Source organism: Gigantopelta aegis, chromosome 4, assembly GCF_016097555.1.
Source record: "Gigantopelta aegis isolate Gae_Host chromosome 4, Gae_host_genome, whole genome shotgun sequence".
NCBI classification, from domain to species: Eukaryota; Metazoa; Mollusca; class Gastropoda; order Neomphalida; family Peltospiridae; genus Gigantopelta; species Gigantopelta aegis.
This window is the reverse complement of record NC_054702.1, coordinates 12,018,722-12,039,797: the sequence shown is the minus strand read 5'-3', so window position 1 is coordinate 12,039,797 and position 21,076 is coordinate 12,018,722. Positions and strand designations below refer to the sequence as shown.

Genomic DNA, 21,076 nt, shown 5'->3' with positions numbered 1-21,076 from the left:
CACTGATTTTAACACTTAGGTTACGTATTGATAAGATTGGGAACCAGTTAAACCGCTCGGCTATTTTCGTACTGAACTTCGTTATGTTGTATGTTTTTCTTCTTTTTTCTATCCATTTGCTGACACCAGTTTGTTTGGTATTGTGCAATAAATTTAACTGGAATTTAATTGAATTAGTCGTTAGGTTTTTATGTATTAAAAAAAAATGAATGTAAAATCGAATGACATCAGAAATATTTTGAGTCAACCATGACGCACACATATTTTATTTAGGAGTATTTTAGGTAAATGTTGCATCAAATACATAGGATTCCTGCATCATGTGAAACCTGTAGTATCATTATGCTGGTCTAATAAAAGTAGAGTGTGTCCAGTCTTCATGAAGTCAACTCCAAGTTTTATTAAATGGATGTGTGTACTCCAAGAATTGCACTTTGGGAGACAACCCCAGTGCAACAGATATATAATGATGACATTATAAACTGCAAGACAACGTTATTAATCATTTGTTTAAACATGTGCCAGCTCAGGCTGTCAAATGCTTCAACTGTGTCATCTTTTATTAATTTTCAGGACACAGTACTAAATACTAATACTTTTTATACATATATTATGGGAGTTAAATAATAACTTTTATTCCTTTTTTTTAAATTATTTATTCCATTATGTAAAATATACATAATTTGTGAATTTTTTCATTGATGATATCAATGTGTACACATTGACCCAACACTGACATGGGCTAACCACATAAATGCCATTATTAAACAATCTTCTTATTTATTATACATTTTTCGACAAAACAGAAAATATCTTGACCAAAAGACCAGATTAATATTCTACAGCTCTTACATATTACCTCACTTAGACTATTGCTCCACAATTTGGGGAACCTGTTCAAAACATTCTATAGGAAAACTTCAAAAAATCCAAAATCAAGCTGCAAGACTTATTACTGAAAAAAGCAAAGAAATGTCCACTGCAGAAATAATTAGCTCTCTCAAATGGCTTAAAATCAAAGAGAGAATTGACTTTAGAACCTGCCAGTTTGTCTACAAAGTCCTCAACAAACTATCTCCATCATATCTAGAAACAATGTTTCAAACAACTTCAGAAATTCACTCCTTAAATCTGAGGTCAACTCAACATAATCACCTTTATGAATTAAAACCAAGAACAGAATTTTATCGCCATAGTTTTTCATGCAGGGGAGCTAAACTGTGGAACACACTACCTTCAAAGATAAAATATTCTCAATCCCTCGCCTCATTCAAATCCAGTTATTTTAAGCACTATTCAAATAATAATCAATTTTAAGATATACCTTTGTTGTTGATTTTGTGTTTGTTAAAATAATTATGATGTATTGAGTTATCACTGACTCAAGTTTCTTAACAAATTGATTTAAATATTATTTATATATTCATAATATGTGCTATTGTTCCTCATGCTATACATATTACATGTATGTTGATGTTGTTTCTTTGAATGTATGTATGTATAATATCATGTATAGATTAGAGAGGGCCTCATGGGAGACCAGTCACCTTGTACTGAATGTGTTTACCCTCTGAAAATAAAGAATTTTATTATTATTATTATTATTATTATGATATACAAAAATTCTTTCATATTTTGATGTTTATTGTTTTGTGTTTATGATTCAAGATAAAAACATTCAAACACCATTATATGATTTTTTAAAACACTATTTGGCTAATATCGCCTTTTAATTAAATGTTTTATCATTTTTATTATTATTCCTTTTTTTCCCCTCCCCCCACCCCTTCCCCGATAGTGATGATATCACAAAGGACAGATTGACAATTTTATTTTTCCCCACACCTGGTATGAGCTATTTGTTACTTCAATAACAGGTTGATTCAATTATGTATATAAATCAAAACTGACATTACTCCACTGAAAACCAAAAACTAAACCCATTACCTGAAGATGTTTTATCAGATGAAAATGGTAAGTGAAATTGACGATTTGGATCATCCTCCTTCGTTCTGACTTGCATAAAGTGAACACATTCAAATTCTGTCTGATCCTTTTTCACAAAAACATACTTGTAATAAAAGCCTTTATCACGTAAAGTCTTTGACATCATTACTGACAAACTATATTCATGGTAGTCTTTTTTCTGTCTGAAAAAAAAAGAAGAAGAACTTTTTATCAACTTCTGATTAAACTTTTTTTTAAATTGTGAGGATTAAATAAAGACAAATGGATTGACAGATTACAAATTAGGGATGGGATGGTTCGATTTTTTTTTTCCGGTTCAATTTTCGGTATTTGGTCCACAGTTTGATTTATTCACAATACTTTGCACAAGTATTACAAGTATGCCAGCTACCATGTATACATATTTTTTATGGTCATTTGTAAAATAATTGTAAATATAAAATTATATCTGGACTAGAAAATAAACATTGCATTTTTACCATGCCATGTTAGCGTGTTGGGTCTGGGATACTTGGGCAAAGTGTCCCCCAGGATTTGAGTTCAGATAGTTGGTAAAATAATTGGGGGGCGGCAATGCTAGGGGTTCTGAGGATAGTCTCTCCTGTATTTTTCTTTTTAATTCAGTTGTGTTTAAATACATTCTGGAGTACATAATATTTGGGTGTCATGTACACATTACAGAAGTCTAAAAGAAATATATATTATGTCAAGACACATTTCTGTAATGTTTATTATTATTTTAATAATGTCAAATCTTTGACGAGAAGTGGGTTTTTTTAAAAGTATGGAATAACTCGAATAAGCACAAATACATAATATAGGCCTATAGGTAATTATTAGTCTATAGTATAATTGATTATTTAACTAAACATAAGTTACATAAAAAGGCATTAATGAATTTTTTTTTTTAAAGCAACACCAAGTACATGCACATAATGTATAATAGTTATTATTATTTTTATTTTTTTGCTTGTAAAGATTTATTTAAAAAAAAAGAAAACAAAAGGGCAAAGTAGTTTGCGTACATTGTAGTTCTGGAACTTCGGATGATTTCGCCCCGATAAAGACTAACAGAAATTAGCAGCATGGGATCTTTTATATGCACCATCCCACAGCCTTTGATAGACCAGTCGTGGTGCACTGGATGGATGGATATTAATTTTGCTAATATGTAATGCATGTCTCGTGATGTGTGTAATTTTCAGTTGGTTTTATTAAACAAACATATATATATATATATATATATATATATATATATATATATATACACACACACACACACACACACACACAAAATTATTAACAAAATAATAAAATAAATTAAAATTTATTTTTAATAAAACCAAATAAAAATTGCATGCATCATGTGATATGCATTATTTATTTTTTGCCAAGCACCTAAAATCCCACAGCAAACGTCTTTTTTAATACTATGGAATTTACTACAATTTATTTATTCCTGAGCCGATTGATTTGCAAATTTCACACAAAAATAGTAATTTTTGTTTCGAAGCACGTTGTGCCTAATGTAATGTTACAAATGTTCCGATATTACGCCATTGTGTGATCGTCATAAAATAATAACACACCTATTTTCGCTACTTTTTATTATTTCTATTCTAATTACTTTTAATTTAGTTTGTTGAAACAATATTTTTTCCCATTTACTGGTGGGATTGGTCAACAGGCTACAAGTCTACATTGTATATTAGGACCTTTGCCTACATTTTCTCACAAACAAACTGACAAGATGACAGACGAAGTACAATTAATAACTAACAATAATAATAAAACATAATAGTAGATGAATAACATAAAAGTGAGCTATAGAAAGGAAAGGTACATACATAGAAATAATACAGGTAGAGAAATGTAATAGTACTATGTAGTTTAGATTAAGTGTCTTTTAAGGTGCATGAGTCTGATTGCGCTTGTACAGCGCATGTAATTTCAATCTGGCAAGTGTGAAAAATAATGCACGTTGCACTTAACAAAGAGCGCATGTAAAATAATGTTGTATATTGACTGCCACTATTTATCTTATGTAGCGGATAGACCCGTTTAATAATGCCAGACAAAATAAAGAATGTGACATGAATGTTAGTGTCCATGCAAGCTTTTAATATATGACTGGTACTTATCTTTGGTATACAAATCAGAAAACACTAGCTGGTTTAATAGACATCTCCGAAGACGCACCAATCCGATCAAAACTCCTTTGCCTATTTAATTTATTATTAATTAGAAACAGTCCACTTTTGTAAGGTAATAGATCACAATATCTGATAAGGCTAACTCATTTATACATTGTGTACTGTTAACCCAGTTGATTTGTGTGGCTTTCTGATGTTTCTTTCAATAAAAGTTTGACATTTAAAAACTGTTATTTTTCTTTAAAATGTATTTTTTTTAGCCATTACCAAATAGCGGACAAATTATAACGCGAGTAACCGACTATTTTGATAACTGCACAAATGTATTAATTGTACAGTTTAAAAACTCTTATCACATAGAGATCCCTAAACACCATAACTATACACCAATATATCCACTTTTATCATAGCTGTTACAGTATGAGGAGACTTTGGATTTTAAGTGTGTTCATTTTTTGTCATGTCCTTTTTTTGTTTACCAATATTTCTAATATTTCCTCAAATATAGTTTTTTCGTACATACAAAATTATTTGAAGACAAAATCCAGTTTGGGCTTCTTACAAATTTTAAGACAACCAGAAACACATTGAATATACAGACACTAAATATATTTAATATGTAAGTTTAATCATAGAAATATTTTATTAGTCAGAAACATCTTACAATGCAGCAAACTCAGGAATGTCCCTTTAATCTGTATAATTTAATGGTAATTTGTAAAGAAACATTTTTATTTATACTGGATTTCTTTTTCAATTTTTTTTTGAGTTGGTATGGGTTTAAAACTTAATAACAAGTTTTTATATGAATTTTAACTTTATTCTTTATGAAGTTACATGCCAATTCATCGGTTTCCTTTTTAGGCAAATGTACTGTATACGGTGAGTACATGGTTATTAATCAATAAAGAACATTCTAGGTTTTTGACGCTGTGCAGTTAAATTTCAATATGATAATTGATGGGCTAGTCGAATTTGAGAAGGGCCAGTAAGATGTTTTTCAAACTGATCCTGCTGGCGACCATGGTTTTCATGTTAATTTTCAACCCTGATTCAGTCGGTAGTGCATACCTGAAATGCTTGAGTCATAGTTCTAATTGAACCACTTCCTCAGAACCAGTGGGTTTTTTCCCATCACAACTATCCAATCATGTTCATTGTACATAATAATGAAATTCAAGAACACGTTGATTCCTACACATACAAGTTTAGCTGTACGTTCATCAAATAATCTAACACTGAAAAGGTATCTATAATTGTGTGTATCAAATCACCTGCATAATACATATTGTAATTAAAAAATCTAATATTCTACATCAGTGTATGTCATAATTAAAGTTCTATAGCACTGCTCCTGAAATGTTTTAATAATTACATTCTGAAAGGGAAAAGAAGTCAGACTACACTAATGAACCAAAAAACATCAAATTAGAAGAAAACATTATTGGTTTATTGGTTAATTTTTGCAACATATGTCTCTACATTTGCATGTACCAATTACTTCATCAATTAAGCGGTTTGAGGTGTGCTATTTTTCACTCGCCATTGTTTTTCAAACTCAAGGACTGATATAACCAGAATATGATCGGGATCCCACCAGGATATACTGGGATCCCACCCGGAACGATGAATCAGCTATCAATGCAAGATTGTCCAGGAATCCTGTCTTCCGATGTTCTGCTGAGAAGTCTAGTAGTTACAGCATTTTATCCTGCCTGGGAAAGACAGGGACTCCGCCGTGATATGACCAGAATCCTGCCGAGATATGACCGGGATCCCACTGAGATATGACAGGGATATAACCTTGATCTCACCCGGATATGACCAGGATCCCACCGGGATATACCGGAATCCCGTTGTGATATGATCTGGATCCCACTGAGATATACTGGGATATAACCAGGATCCCACCGGGATATACTGGGATACGACCGGTATATAACTGGGATCCCGCCGGGATATAACCAGGATCCCACCTGGATATACCGGGAACCTGCTAGGATATAATTGGGATCCCACTGAGATATACTGGGATATAATCAGGATCCCATCGGGATATGACTGGGATCCTGTTTGGATATGACTGGGATCCCACCGGTACAACCGGGAATCCCATATTGTTATCCCTGTGGGATCCCACTTTATCTCGGCAGGATCTCACCGGGATTCCAGTTGTATTTTCACTTGGGTTCTGACTACTGCAGGTGAGATATCTCGTCCGACTTCACGCAAGCCAACATACTGTATACTGAATATAGTACATGCAAATGGCACTGACCAGAAATACTAGAACACTGATCGGGACTAATCATGATGATAGCTGCTTTAGTTGTTGTTTTTTGTGGGAAAAATACCTGGAAATTTTTAGTTGAAAAAGTAGTTTTCGGCAAGTATTTTCGCTTGACAACAATGGCAGAACATCACGGTCATTTTCAGGAATTGATAGTTGATTAAGACAGTTAATTCAATAAAACATTTTACCATTTTACCAACGATGCAAATAAAAATATATTGGAATCATAGTTCATTTCAAAAAACAATTTTGGTCAGTAAAACAGTGATGGTCATAAATACTGGACATATGGCCACACTTGTGTATAACTAAACACAATTTTATAAATTTTTTGCCCAATTTTAATCAATATATTAACCAATCCAAAATATCAGAAAAACCGACGAAAATAATACTAAACGATTCACATATGAACATTATTTTATGTATTAATAAAAAGCTTAAGTAAAAATATGTGAGTAAAAGTTGTAAATTTGAAACCCCTCTACATGCTTTTGTCAACAAGAGTACCGGTGAGGTACATGATATGCCCATCATGAGTTTGATGGTAAACGATATCTATATTAATGAATATGACAGTTTGTTTTGGACCAACCACCATCCCAAGTTGTTCCTACATGTGGTTTGATGGTCCTGTATGCATCTGTATGCAAGATATGGTCCGGACAAGGATTTACTGTTATATGCAGTAGACCGTGAAAAGTAAGTCACAGTAACCTAGTAATAGTACGTGACACACCACCATCGCAAGTTGTTCCTATATGTGAGGTTTGATGGTCCTGTATGCATCTGTATGCAAGATATGGTACGGACTGGGATTTACTGTTACGTGCAGTAGATTGTGAAAAGTAGGCCAGTGACCTAGTAATAGTACGCAACACACTGCCATCCCAAGTTGTTCCTACATGTTAGGTTTGATGGTCCTGGATGCATCTGTATGCAAGATATGGTCCGGACAAGGATTTACTGTTATGTGCAGCAGACTGTGAAAAGTAGGTCACAGTAATAGTACAAGATATGGTCCAGACAAAAAAAAGTGGGCGGATAAATAACGCCATACCATAATATGACCCATAGATGAGCATATAAGAATGAATCCTGTAGTCAGGAGGTTAAATATGTACATGTACCGTATGTCCAGACCTCAAAACAAGGCAATTTAGGTGATTAAAAATTGATCCTCTGGTTTCAAAGCAGGGCATAAAATTAGATTTTTTTTAGACAAACGATATGTCGTTCGTGTGATTTTAGTGCTTGCATGAACGATTTTCTCCAGTGAAATCAAATGAGAATCTAAGACGGGCGATTTTCATAACTTTGAGCTTCCGGGTCTGAACTGAAAGACCCAAAGTTCTGCGAATCCTGGATCGATCCAATCGATGCTGTAACTCAGTGTTTCATCCTGTTCTAATTTCCACTTCGTTATTTTAAAGTTCCTTATTAAACGTACTATTTTCTTAGCTGTATGTCATATTTTAATAAATTGATTTAGCAAGGGTTGTACTTGTTTTCATTACAATACATGTTTCAGAATTAATGCATATATTTCACTTCCTATTTATTGCACGAGTTTATTGTGCGCAAGAATATTTACCACGAGCCCGCGCAGGGGTCGAGTGGTATGTTCTTGCTCACAATAAATGTGTGCAATAAATAGGAAGTGAAAATAACATATGTGAGATTCTGTATTTATTACATACCTTTAAAATATATATATATATATATATATATATATATCAACAATGTATCTTAAACTGCTGTTCAATGCTCCTTTCATGAGCTCAGTTTTAGCGTAACATACCAAAGTGCCAGACGTTATGAATACAGCTCTTAATAAGTCGTGACGTCATTTGTAAATCAAAAGCCGATATGACGTAAAAGAACATGTTATTGAGACTTCTAATGACAGTGCCGACTTTGTAATTGACCGCGATGTCGAGTTCAAACGGATACATTGGTTTTTTTCTCACATCTGCAATGCTAGGCCCGTTCTCTTATTATTTTATTCCAAAAATAGTTATATTAGTCAAAACACGTCAGTTTACATTTTCTGATGAGTGATTATAGTTTTTGCACCAATGATCTGTCGTCCGTGTCAATACTGGTTTTGCATAACCGACAGACGAACAACAAAATCATTCATGCCAAATTTTATGCCCTGGAAAGACAACTGCAGGTGGTAACCTTCTCTCAAAATTCAAGTTCTGCCAGTAGCACTGGAGCCATCGTCCAACCTTAGTTATTTCAATCAGTGTCGGACATACAAGAAGCATTTGTTGTAATTGGTGATCATAGTCAAGTCATGGGGCGGGCGAAGGAAGTTACAGTTACGTGACCAAAACAGGAGGGAGGACTTAGTGGAAGATTATTAGGCCATCCCATTAGCTGTGGGGATGTTTGGACCAAACTACTACCCTTAGGGGAATATGAATTTGTTTGAGGCCAGGTGGCGTAGAAAAGAAATAATTTAATTATGTACACAAAACATTCATTTGAGTATAAAGCATGTACATGTACAAGAACACCCCCAGTTTTTTGCATTTTCATAATACATGACATACCGGGTACTATAAATATTCTACCGAATTCAGCAAAACATCCCTTTTTAAGGATGGCCTCATTTGTATTATGGTGACCTGTTGGAACGATATAATCTAAAAACCCTATCTTAGCTTAACCCGTCTAAGGGTGTTGGACATACTTTTTGGATTGTTAAAAGTCAGTATTAAATCAGTCAATATTACAGAGTCACTTGCTGAATTAACAGTATGTGCAAAAATAACAGAAATGGGCAGTTATTTCCTTCTGTCACTTTACTATGGAAGTGTAAATATTTACCCTATTCTTGTCATTTTCCATTTATCAGTTTTCCAGTGATGCAATACTTCTGGATCAAATGCCATGCAAATATCTTCAGATGTTGGATCATTGTTGCCGGTGTCCGATATTATACAATGGAACACAACCTCAACTTCATTACCAAATGTACTAAAATACAAAAATAAACATTTCTCAAATCATAGATCTCATGGAATATCATAAATATGTCATAATTATTTTTCAGCTCAGAATACATTTTCTTCAAATACCATACAAGCGCATGGATACCATATATGTACAGCTTTTCACAAGTGTTAACAGTGAAATGATAAGTGCCGTGTTTATGTCATAATTTCTATCATGCAAGCACCAAAATAATGCAAGTAGCCTACATGTACATTTTAGTAGATTGCATAGATCTATATAGGGGACATTTCGTACTTTATAATTTTATGCACGGTTTTATATTTTTAGATTGAAAAAGTTAAAGTGAGCACAAATGGTGCTGGCCACTATGTTGAGGGGCATAAACATAAATGCACCTCTACTCTCCTCTAAATTCAGTCTGTGGGGGATGAATCATATAATGAACACACTCCTACTGAGATTTTCCAAAGTAGGTCAACATGATGGTTTTTATTTGATTAATCAGAGCTAACCGACGTCATGGTTAAGCCATCATGCTGGTACCATAAGGCAGGTAGATACAGAGTTCACATCCCAGTACTAGCTCCTACTCAGAGCGAGATTTAACGACTCAATGGTAGGTGTAAGACCGTCTTCTCACTAACCACTTACAACTGGACAGACAGCTCAGATTACTGAGGTGTGTGCCAAGGACAGCATGCTTGAACCTTAATTGGATATAAGCACAAAAATAAGTTCAAATGAAAATAATTCAATATGGAAGGTGAATAAAAATTGTTGAACAACAAGCACCAACGTTAAGGTTATAAATAGTGTGCCCAACATACTCAAAAGTGATTAATGCCCACATTAAGTACATACCAAGGCTCGAAACTCTCAACAAGCAGCTTTTTACTTTCCATTTTATTTTATTTTTTAAATTCCAACTCTGACCAGATTAAACATAGAATAAATATCGGAAATGATGATAAATGTACATTGAAAAAGGGCAATTTTGTCACACCTGTTTTAGGAGTGTAAAATTGTTAATGAAATTTGGTCAAATTTTATGCAGTGGATTAAAGCAAATTGTACCTACTGGTATGCAAATATACTATTAAAAATAAGTAGGGGATATTCCATTTCAAATATCAATAATTATAGAATGAAATGAAATATCAAACTCAAAATAAGGCATGAAAAAATGCACCAATTATTTTGATTTCGAAGCACGTGATGTGATGTTGATCATTCGAAGGATGCAATTTAAAATTGAACACTTAATTTGTGCGTTCCTTGTGTGCACACTGTGGCAATATTCTTTCTTGTTTGTTTGTGACCCGTAGACTTAATGTGTCACAATCAGTTATTAGCTGAATGTGGGCCCGATATCGACAAACCAGAAATGTGGATGATCGTCCCTGTTCAGGATGGCCAAGAGCCACAAGTCTGGTTCAGGGACCGCTTCATTAGGACTTACACATTCAGAGATTCTAGAATACGGTGGCCTGATGCCCGAGGCCAGTGTTTTTGGATTCGGGCCATTAAAAGTTACTTTGTGCAATCCTGATGGCAAGTGGTCAAAAAAAAATTTTTTTTTTAAATCTACAACACTACAATCGTATGAAAACAAAAGAAACATCTACAAGTCACTTCTTTTTATTTCATTGACAAATATTTCGCCACCAGTAATCTTTGACCCATCCATAACATAAACATTGGAAAAACAAAGGTTCATTGTTTTGCCACCATTTTGGGTTTTTTTTACACTGGAATCCAAAGATTTGTTATTCTAATACTAATAGTAATACAGTGCAAGCATAATATGCAAAATGGTAATCAGTCTTTTATTAGTTTTAAAGGGAGGGTCAATTCAAACAAGAGCCTTATGTGTTGGAAAGATGCATACCCGGACCACCAACACATATTGACACTTTTACAAATGAAAAATGTGTAATTTTAGAGTTAATAAAAAAACATGATTATTCCTGCTAACTGGGGGCAGCCATTTTGTTTTGTTTTTGTGACGGCCGGTGGTATAGCTTGGGGCGAAGTGACGTCAGCTCCGTCCAACTCCTCTATGGACAGTGTAAACAAATGCTCTAATTTATGACAAGGCACTTCACTTTCATCAAACTGACTTGTAAAACAACATAAATGGCTTGATAGTATAATAAACTGTTTAACTAAACATATTTTAATTTGCATCAATAGAATGAAATGGAGTTATACTATGTTTCTCTTTTAAAAAATCCAAAGAAAAAATGCATATTATTAGGCCTATTGGTAGGGTACGTTGGAGCAAAAACTACCACTCATGATACCAAAGTGATTAATTAACTAAGTATATGATTATACTTGTTGATATTAAGCAATAATGTGCATTATATATCGTTGAATATGCATACCAGGCCAAATACCTTAATTGTCCCTTCCTTTAATGGTTGCATCTCACCTTTACAATTGAAAAACTTTAAAATGTGTAAATTATTAATTTATTTTATAAATTGCAAAAAAATAAAAAAATTGTTTTAAATGTTTAGGAATACAATATCATGAAATAGATAAATTTAACAAAGTACCTACATTTGAAAATTACTAATTTGGTGTGTGGGGTGGGGGGTGGGGGTGGGGGTGGAAGCCTTAAACTGTAATACATGAACACTTTATGCTAATAAAGGTTCTTGTTTCTTTTCTTTTCTTTCTTTTTTGGGGGGTGGGTGGGGGGAGGAGGAGTTCTCATTCAGAAGTAAATAAATAATGCTGTTAATTGTTGTAATAGGTCACATGGATTATTTTTTATAAGTTAGGTGGTTTTAATGGAAACAAAAAATTTGTTTTAAAATTTTAATAGGTAATTTTATTCTAAACTGATGAATTTTGTTTTGCATATTTTTCTAAACAAACCATAAAGTATGCCCAATGACCTATTTATTCTGTAAATTGACAAATTGATTAAACATGATCTCAGTATAAAAATATGTACATTAAAAAGTTAATTATTTTAATTTACTGGGTTTTTTTCTTTTATTAAGTTAAAATTGGGCAAGTGAATTTTCAAATTATGGTGTGGGGTGGCATCACCATGACTGCCAGAACCCAACTGCATATTGTTCATGGGAGGGTCACTGGGCAGTACTACTGTGACAACATCCCTTCTCACGTCAGGTTAGACGCCATTTTGTTTTTCAGAACGACAACGCCCGTACTCACCGGAGTCTACTGGTCACTGCATACCTGCAACAGAACATCACCACACTACCATGGCCAGCCCTAAGCTCCGACCTTGCACCCATTGTGCACAAGTTGGACATCATCGGAAAACATCTCAGAGAACATCAATGTCCAACCAACTTGGCAGAATTAGGTGTCACTATGCAAAAGGAATGGGACAGGATCCCCCAAAATGTTATTGGATGTTTAATCTGGAGCATGCCACATCATGCATGCTTGCCAGTGAACCGTGGGGGTTTTACCCGTTACTAGTGCAAATATTGAAAACGTGAAATTGACAAACACCACCCCTGTTGCCTATCTGTGTCTCCTCCGGACCTACCTCACTATCCTGGCTATAATCTTTAATGCCAATCCCTTGTAACATGAGTGCTTGTATTTTACTATTAACTATTGTTGCAATACATATTAATACATCTCTGTTACATTGTGTTATATTTGAAATCTCCTACTTATTTTGAACAGTATAAGATTAATATCTCTGAGGATTTGGTTATTTTTGGTGTTAAAAAACATGTAAAAACAGATGCAGCATTTGACTTTTTAATTTTACAAATGAAAAGTACAAAAATCAAATCTTAACTTTAAACATTTCAAAAAGGAAATTCAAAAGAAACGATGGAACCATCGGGGATTCCGTTGTTGACGTAATTGATAAAAAGTAGTTCTGGTAATAACATTTTGTTTTTATTTGTTTACCAAAAAAGTGCAGTTAATTTTGACGTTCATGGAACAATGAACCTTGGTTTTTAGATCACGTGATAGCATTTTAACCAATCCACATGCCTATTACAAAACAGTAATTATAAAATGGAATTATTTCTGAATATCTACAACTCTTGCACCCAAATTAATAAGATATAAAACCCTGTTAGCTATACATGAACATGTATATATATGTACCTTGTTATTCTGGGCTGATTTTGTCTCATCTGTGAATCATCATGCTGGTCATTCTGAAAAATGAAATAACATCACCTCAGAGGCATACATTGTAAATGTCAGGCCACTCCTGTTTTATGGTTGAATTAACACTTTCAAGAAATCAGTATTGAAAAATTAAACTAGTACAAATAATAATGTCAGTCCTTGGCTTTTGAAAAACTATGGTGAGTGAAAAATTGCACACCTTAAAATGCTTAGGCGAGTGAAAAATGTAAATGTAGAGAATTTTCTAATTTTATGTTTGGTTCATTAGTGTAGTCGGATTTCTTTTCACTTTCAGGAACAGTTATTCAAACATTTCAGGAGTAGTACTATATAATTATGACATAGATTGATGCAGACAATTTGTTTTTTTAATTACAATATGTACTATTCAGATAATTTGATGCACACAATTATAGATACCTTTTCAGTGTTAAGATGGTTTGATGAACGTGCAACTAAACATATATTATAGGAAATTAGGAATTAGCTTGTCTTGAATTTAATTATTATATGTACAATGAACAAGATTAGGATAGTTGGGATGGGAAAAACCCACTGGTTCTGCAGAGATGGTTCAGTTAATTCAACAATTACGCAACCAGTCTCCCTCTCTCAACATTTTGTAACGTCATTTTACCTACCACTACCAGTTACGGATGGCTATGACATCTATGTCAAGTCAGCATTACGTTATTGATCTAGAACAGTCCCAATTTTGTTGATAAAAAAATACAAACTCCGACATAATCTGTCATTACCAAGGATTTTATTTCAAATGTGGGATGCCATAATAAATATAATCTAAAAAAATATAATTTTAGACACCATCATAAATGCATAACAAGTTGTCAAATAGACCAGCATGTGCCTGCAGCCAGAGTTCCAATGGTAAAAATAATCTGACCCCGATAGCTCTGATTGGTCAAAATGCCACAGAGTACTGCGCATCTAATCATATTCCAGTCACATGGCCTGTGATTTTCTAACAAAATGTATTGATGTTTGGCCTCTTATTTACAATGAACAAATTCTGTAGTATGTATGTAATTTCAAATCCCTGAACCTGAATGCATAGAAAGTTCAAACTGCATTGTTTCACAAGTGCTTGAAAAATAATAATAATCTACACCTAGAACAATAGTATGGAACAGGTATGGATGAAAATTTATGCAATGATAGTAAAAATAGTAATATGTTGAGAAGTTGATTTAAAATGTACCAAAATGCACCTATTACGTACATGTGGCATCTAGGCCTACAATTAAAATTTTAATTAATATATATCCAGAATTTAAACAGTTCATTGGAGACATATACAAGGCTACAGCACCAAAATTAGTTTAACATTCTGTTATTAAAGTTAGAAATACAAATAAAATGCCAGTAAATAGCAATTGGCTATACTTTTTTCTGAATTATTTTCAAATAAGAAATACTTGTAATTAGCAAAACCCATTAAAATTATTTATTCCCATTTGCATTGGTACAGCAGCCTCACCAGATATCTTTTTGAATTTTTAAGCTTCAAAATAATTTATTAAAGGCAAATTGTTATTGGTTGATATTTTAATTACTATTTACAGATGAAGTGTCACCTGGGACATGAGTAGACCCGTTTTAAAGCTAATTTTAATCAGATTGAGGCATGTGACTGTATGCGACTTAGGTAAGCAGATCAGTACCAGTCAACCGACTTTGGAAAAGTTTGTATCAAAAATATAAAATAGTAGTAAAACTTTAAATATTTTCAAACTATTCCAGAAACCACAGCTTTAATATTGTGTGTAAATTGATTTTGATAAGCAAATATTTGAGTCATATGGCTCTTATTCAAAATAAATTCAATTGAGAGTTCAGACTACAATACATGATGCAGTAATTGAAACAGTATGTAGAAAGAAAGAAAGAAATGTTTTATTTAACGACGCACTCAACACATTTTATTTACGGTTATATGGCGTCAGACATATGGTTAAGGACCACACAGATTTTGAGAGGAAACCCGCTGTCGCCACTACATGGGCTACTCTTCCGATTGGCAGCAAGGGATCTTTTATTTGCGCTTCCCACAGGCAGGATAGCACAAACCATGGCCTTTGTTGAACCAGTTATGGATCACTGGTCGGTGCAAGTGGTTTACACCTACCCATTGAGCCTTGCGGAGCACTCACTCAGGGTTTGGAGTCGGTATCTGGATTAAAAATCCCATGCCTCGACTGGGATCCGAACCCAGTACCTACCAGCCTGTAGACCGATGGCCTGCCACGATGCCACCGAGACCGGTAACAGTATGTAGAGGTTCAGGGTCCAATTCCACCCCAACCTTTGCAATTGCCCACGACAGTCGGCAATGCCATGGAGATTGCTGTGGAGTTTTTAATTATCCAAGACACCATTTTGCCATGGACTATATTCATTTTTTTTTCAATGGCATGTTTTTTGCCGTGGACATTTTCTTAATTGCAGGGGTTGCACTCCATCCCTCTCCTCAAAGGTAAGTCAAGTTAGGAGCCATATAGGCAATTAACGTTTTATTAGGCACCTATTAAAAAACGTGGTTCCCTGATGCATGGAAACTTAACAAATACTCTTTACCCAAGATGAAAGACATATATACTTACTTGTGACACATTCTTGTTTTCAGATATCTGATTCTTTTTCTTCTTCTTTTTTTGTTTTTTCCCCAACTTTTTGAATTCTGGATAAACCATCAATTTATGCTCCTTCGTTTCTGTTGAGTTATCTGTTTTATTGCCTTCATCATTTTCACTATCAGTTTTATCCACAGACAGCTGATCAGTTCTCTTCTCATTACCAAATACCATCTCATGACTTGTTCCATCAGTTTCAAGCTCGTGAGTCTTGTTAGTATCAGTAGCACTGGAATTATTGTCATTTAAGTTTGGGGGGTAAAATATTTCATTTTCGTCTGACCTATTTTGGGCAGAGTCACTTTGCTGCTGCATCTCCAGTGTTGTTTTGTCACCACTAGCGACTTTAGAAGAAACTGACTGATCCATTTTCATATGATTATTTTCTTTGACAGCATTTGATACTGGATTCTTTATACCACTTTCTGAGATGGAAGAACCTGACTGATCTATTTTTATTGCTTGATTATTTTCTTTATCAGCATCTGAAGCAGGTTTCTCCATGTCACTCTCTGAGATGGAAACATCTTGGCTAACTGTTAACTGTCCATTATTCTCATTACAGAGCTGTTTGTCAACAGTTTGCTGCTGTGTGTTTGTATCTGATACTGTCTTACTCATATCACTTGAAGACTCCTGTACAGAAACATTTATTTTTGTTTTCTGATCAACTCTACTTTCATCACTTCGTCGATCATCAGCTGATGCATTAGTAGTTTGTTCAGCAACATTTTCTGCTTCTTTGTCACACTTGAACTTGGAACTGTTCTTTTTCTTTTTCTTCTTTTTCTTTTTCTTAGGTTTGTTTCCCTCTGTTGTTCCTCCCAGAGCTGTTTTTTCTCTAGATTCCTCTGACATCAATGAATCTGGCTGACTGTCTAGGGTGTCAGGTTCACTGTCATCTTCAGAAAAAAACACAACAAAAAAACCCACATTTATCCACTGAAATATTTAAAGCATACAATTAAAGGCTAAAACATATTAGCAGTGGTATGAAACTATCTATCCACATACTTTTCTCAAATAAGTTGTAAGATATGCACCTTTCAGTATAAAGAGACATTAAGTTATTAGTTTTATTTTTTTCATTTAAACCTGAAGTAATTACATCATTGTAACAGGCATATCAATGAAATTGGGTAAACAAGGGCAGCTAGATCACTATGGATGAAGCTAAAATTATCAGCAACACTTAGCATTAACCTAAACAGAAACCACAACATGAAATGAAACTATGAAGAACATAGGAACAGAGTAAAACTTAACAATGGAAAATGATGACAACAATACACAGGAATGTAACATAAGCTTTTCTATTCTTGGAATCAACTACCTCTAGTTCAGAATCTGAAAATAACCAGGTTCAGGTAACTATTAATGTGTCTATAAGGTTCAGACAGGTCCAACCTGTGTCCATGCAGTCTGTGGCACTACCAGTGCCAGAAAGGGACACTGCACAATGGCATCTGATATCTAGGTGATCAATTGTCTGTAAACAATAATTTACATAGTGAGCAAAGTGAAGTCCACATTCAACACTATTACAAAGATATGGATTCCATTTGTTCTAGTATTTTGTAAGCATACGTTAAATATCACCTTATTAGATAAAAATGTATATATTTTAAAGTTTGTTTTTGAAGTTTGTTTTTGTTTAATGACACCACTTGAGCACACTGATTATTAATCATCGGCTACTGGATATTTACATATGGTAATTTTGACACACTGTAAAATACTTTATTTTCGCGGGATCAAATTTAATTATTTAACGAAAATACGTCTGTTCATGAGCATTTATTTTCGCGAACCCCCATCCCTTCCCCCAATAAAAAACCTGAAGTACCCGTAGTGATGTCAATAATATTGACGTTTATTTTGTTTACAAAATACCTTAAGCTTTCGCAAGGTGCTTAGGCTACCTTGTGGGTTTTTTCGTAATTTTCAAATATGTTATAAAAAAAAGAACCTGAAAACAAAACGAAATTTGAAGGCGTGATGCTAACTCAAGTTTGATTGAAACTATTTATTACTGTCAAAATACTCGTTCAGTACAGTTTGTGGTTGACCAACAGGCAAAACATTTAATGTGAAGACGCAATATGTACTACGAGTATAGATTCGCTGTACAAGCCCACCCCAGATTTGTTCACATCCACATTTTAACATACTGTGATGTTTCTAAACACGTGTGTTGCTTCATTGCAAGCACATATGAAAAAACCCCATACAAAATGTAGTATTGTTTATTACCTTATAATATACTGTCTGTACCTAAATATCGTTTGTTTGGGTTTTTTTATTTAAAGTTTTTTAAGTCTTGCACTGTTACTACTAGTCCTGTGCAATGGAAACTAACGAGGTCTCGTGTTTGATTGAACAAAACTACTTTTTTCTCTCTCTTTTTTAATACCCAATTTTCGTCAGCCTTTAATTTCGCGTGGAATTTATTTTCACGAATTTTATTCAAATGCGAAAAACATGAAAATAAATTGCATGTGAAAATAAAGTATTTAACAGTAGTCTTGGAGAGAAGAGCTTCTACATTTTCCCATTAGTAGCAAGGGATCTTTTATATGCATCATCCCCCAGACAGGATAACACTTACCATGGCCTTTGATATACCAATCGTGGTGCACGGGCTGGAATGAGAAATAGCCCAATGGGCCCACCGCGCATCAAGCGATCGCTTTACCACTGGGCTATGTCCACCCCTTATATTTAAAGATTTATTACCAGTATATACATTTTTTGATTACTAGTATTTTCATACAGTTCTTTTGCAATTTGTTATGGCTGTTTATCTACATGGTGCACCTGTGTATGTTTATTATGGTTCAACATAACCAAGTTAATAAAAATCACATAAAGCATGTGTAATAACAAGTACAATCACGTAATTTTGGGAAGCAACATTGTAACATGATGTTGTTTAACCAGTCCTAGTTCAGACGGCAAATGTGAAATATGATGTCATTTTGTCATCTCCTTCTAGTTGTAGATGAAACATTTAATAATAATAAGGCTAATTTAAAGAAATTATTACTTGCATGTGATTTTACGGGTGTCAGAATTTATGTATTACCCTCACTTTTGCTCATAAAATCAGTACAACACACAAGATCTTATAATAATCTCTATGTTAAGGGATATGAGATGATGTCGGACATCAGAAAACAATAGCTATATTTAAACTGCAATTTCCAACTGTCTGCACATTTTTACTAGCTGTGTTTTGACTTCTCAAATTCATGATACACTAGACATAATTATGAGATGCATTCAGGATTCCTCAAATCCTAAAAGAAACATACATTTTAAATCAAACACTAACTGTACCTTCACCAAACTTAGCAGGACAATCAGAAGTACTGGAAACAGCTTCCAACATTGGTGGCTTCAACTCTTCCTTTGCAGTTTCTGTTTTGACCTCTTTATCTTGGCCCTGTCCCTGGCAATCAGCTAAGTCAGTTTCCTTGCCCTTTGTGATACTATGAGAATCTGGGTTTTCAAACATAGACTGATCTACTTTCAAACCACACTTGTCACAAAACATGTCATCGGCATCCAGTTCATTTCCACAGTATCCATCTTTGCCAGGACATTTACGTTTGACCCTTGGCAAAACCTCTGGTGCAGTGGTAACTTTTGCACCACATTTCTTGCAAAATATAGAAGTGTCTAAAATCTCAGCTAGGCAAGACATACACTTCCTCATAGTGGTTTCTGAAATACAGAAGTAAATTTTTTTATCAAAGGCATACACCATTTCTTCCATACTACCTAGCACATTATAAAAAAATAATTCAGATTTAAAATTTATTTTTAGTTTAATTACTATATTACTAATTCATGTAAGTACATAACATTCTAGATACTGTAAGCAAGATATTCGCCCAACATCACGTAAGTCGATATACTGTACACTGTACATGTATCCAGTGCATTCTCAAATTGGAGAAAACTTGGAGTGTTTTCTCTTTTATAGATACATCACCTGTCCTTAAACTAAAGCAGTGTCGGAAATAGAATAAAACTGATTTTCGTCGATTATTTCTTTCATATTAAACTGACAGGTAAATATTTTGTAAATATCTATTTAATCATAATCTACTTAATTTAGCATTTACTTGTTTGGGCTCTCATTGATATACAAGGTGGTGTTTACTCTTGAAATTAAAAGAAATATGCCAGTAAACAGGTGAGTTGTGCACTTTACTGAAACAGACTATAACAAATTTTGAATGACATGTGTCAATTTCATTTACCCTTAAACAAACTTTTAATTTAAAACTGCAAGTTAACTGGGTATTTTGAATTGTAGCATAAATTATTAATTATTATCAACATATTTAGTGAATATAAATTCAATATACAGTACATTTGAAATTTACACATCTTGCAACCACTTAAAGGTGCTATATCATAGTTATATGTCAGCATCTGTTTGTGATAAAGATTCTCCAATAAAAATATATTTTCTACTAGTACATAAAATTATTTTGTTATAATTATTTATGGGCACATAGTTGAAGGTGTAGTCTTTAAATTGTAAAGCAAAATTTAATTTAAAAATGACTTGCAATAGCTGTCATTATGCAACATAGCACCTTTAATACCGCTATAATAGATCACATACTCAGAATGGTTCTTGACAGTTTTGCTCAAAAGTTACTTTTTAAAGGGGTAAATTTACAGTCATCAGAGAGGGTCCCTCACATATTGCAATAGCAATGAAATTGACACATGTCGATCAAAATTTGTTATAGTCTGTTCCAATAAAGGTCACAAATCACCTGTTTACTGACATCTTTCATTTAATTTCAAGAGTAAACACCACCGTGTACATCAGTGAGAGCCCATATTAGCTAGAGTATCATTAAATAGATATTTACAAAATA

At 33.8% G+C, this 21,076-nt stretch overlaps 1 protein-coding gene across 1 annotated transcript in view; it reads right to left on the bottom strand.

The window, feature by feature from the left end:
* The window catches only part of LOC121369675 (E3 ubiquitin-protein ligase rnf213-alpha-like), a 73,517-nt gene extending 53,620 nt beyond the window's left edge, over window positions 1-19,897 (bottom strand). Inside the window, exons 1-5 of the mRNA XM_041494726.1 lie at window positions 19,515-19,897; window positions 16,146-17,077; window positions 13,498-13,550; window positions 9,253-9,402; window positions 1,948-2,150 (exon numbers count right to left, since the gene is read on the bottom strand). Coding sequence (XP_041350660.1) covers window positions 1,948-2,150; window positions 9,253-9,402; window positions 13,498-13,550; window positions 16,146-17,077; window positions 19,515-19,893 — 1,717 coding nt within the window. The 5' untranslated portion in view covers window positions 19,894-19,897. The remainder of the gene's footprint in view (window positions 1-1,947; window positions 2,151-9,252; window positions 9,403-13,497; window positions 13,551-16,145; window positions 17,078-19,514) is intronic.
* Between the last annotated feature and the right edge of the window lie 1,179 nt (window positions 19,898-21,076).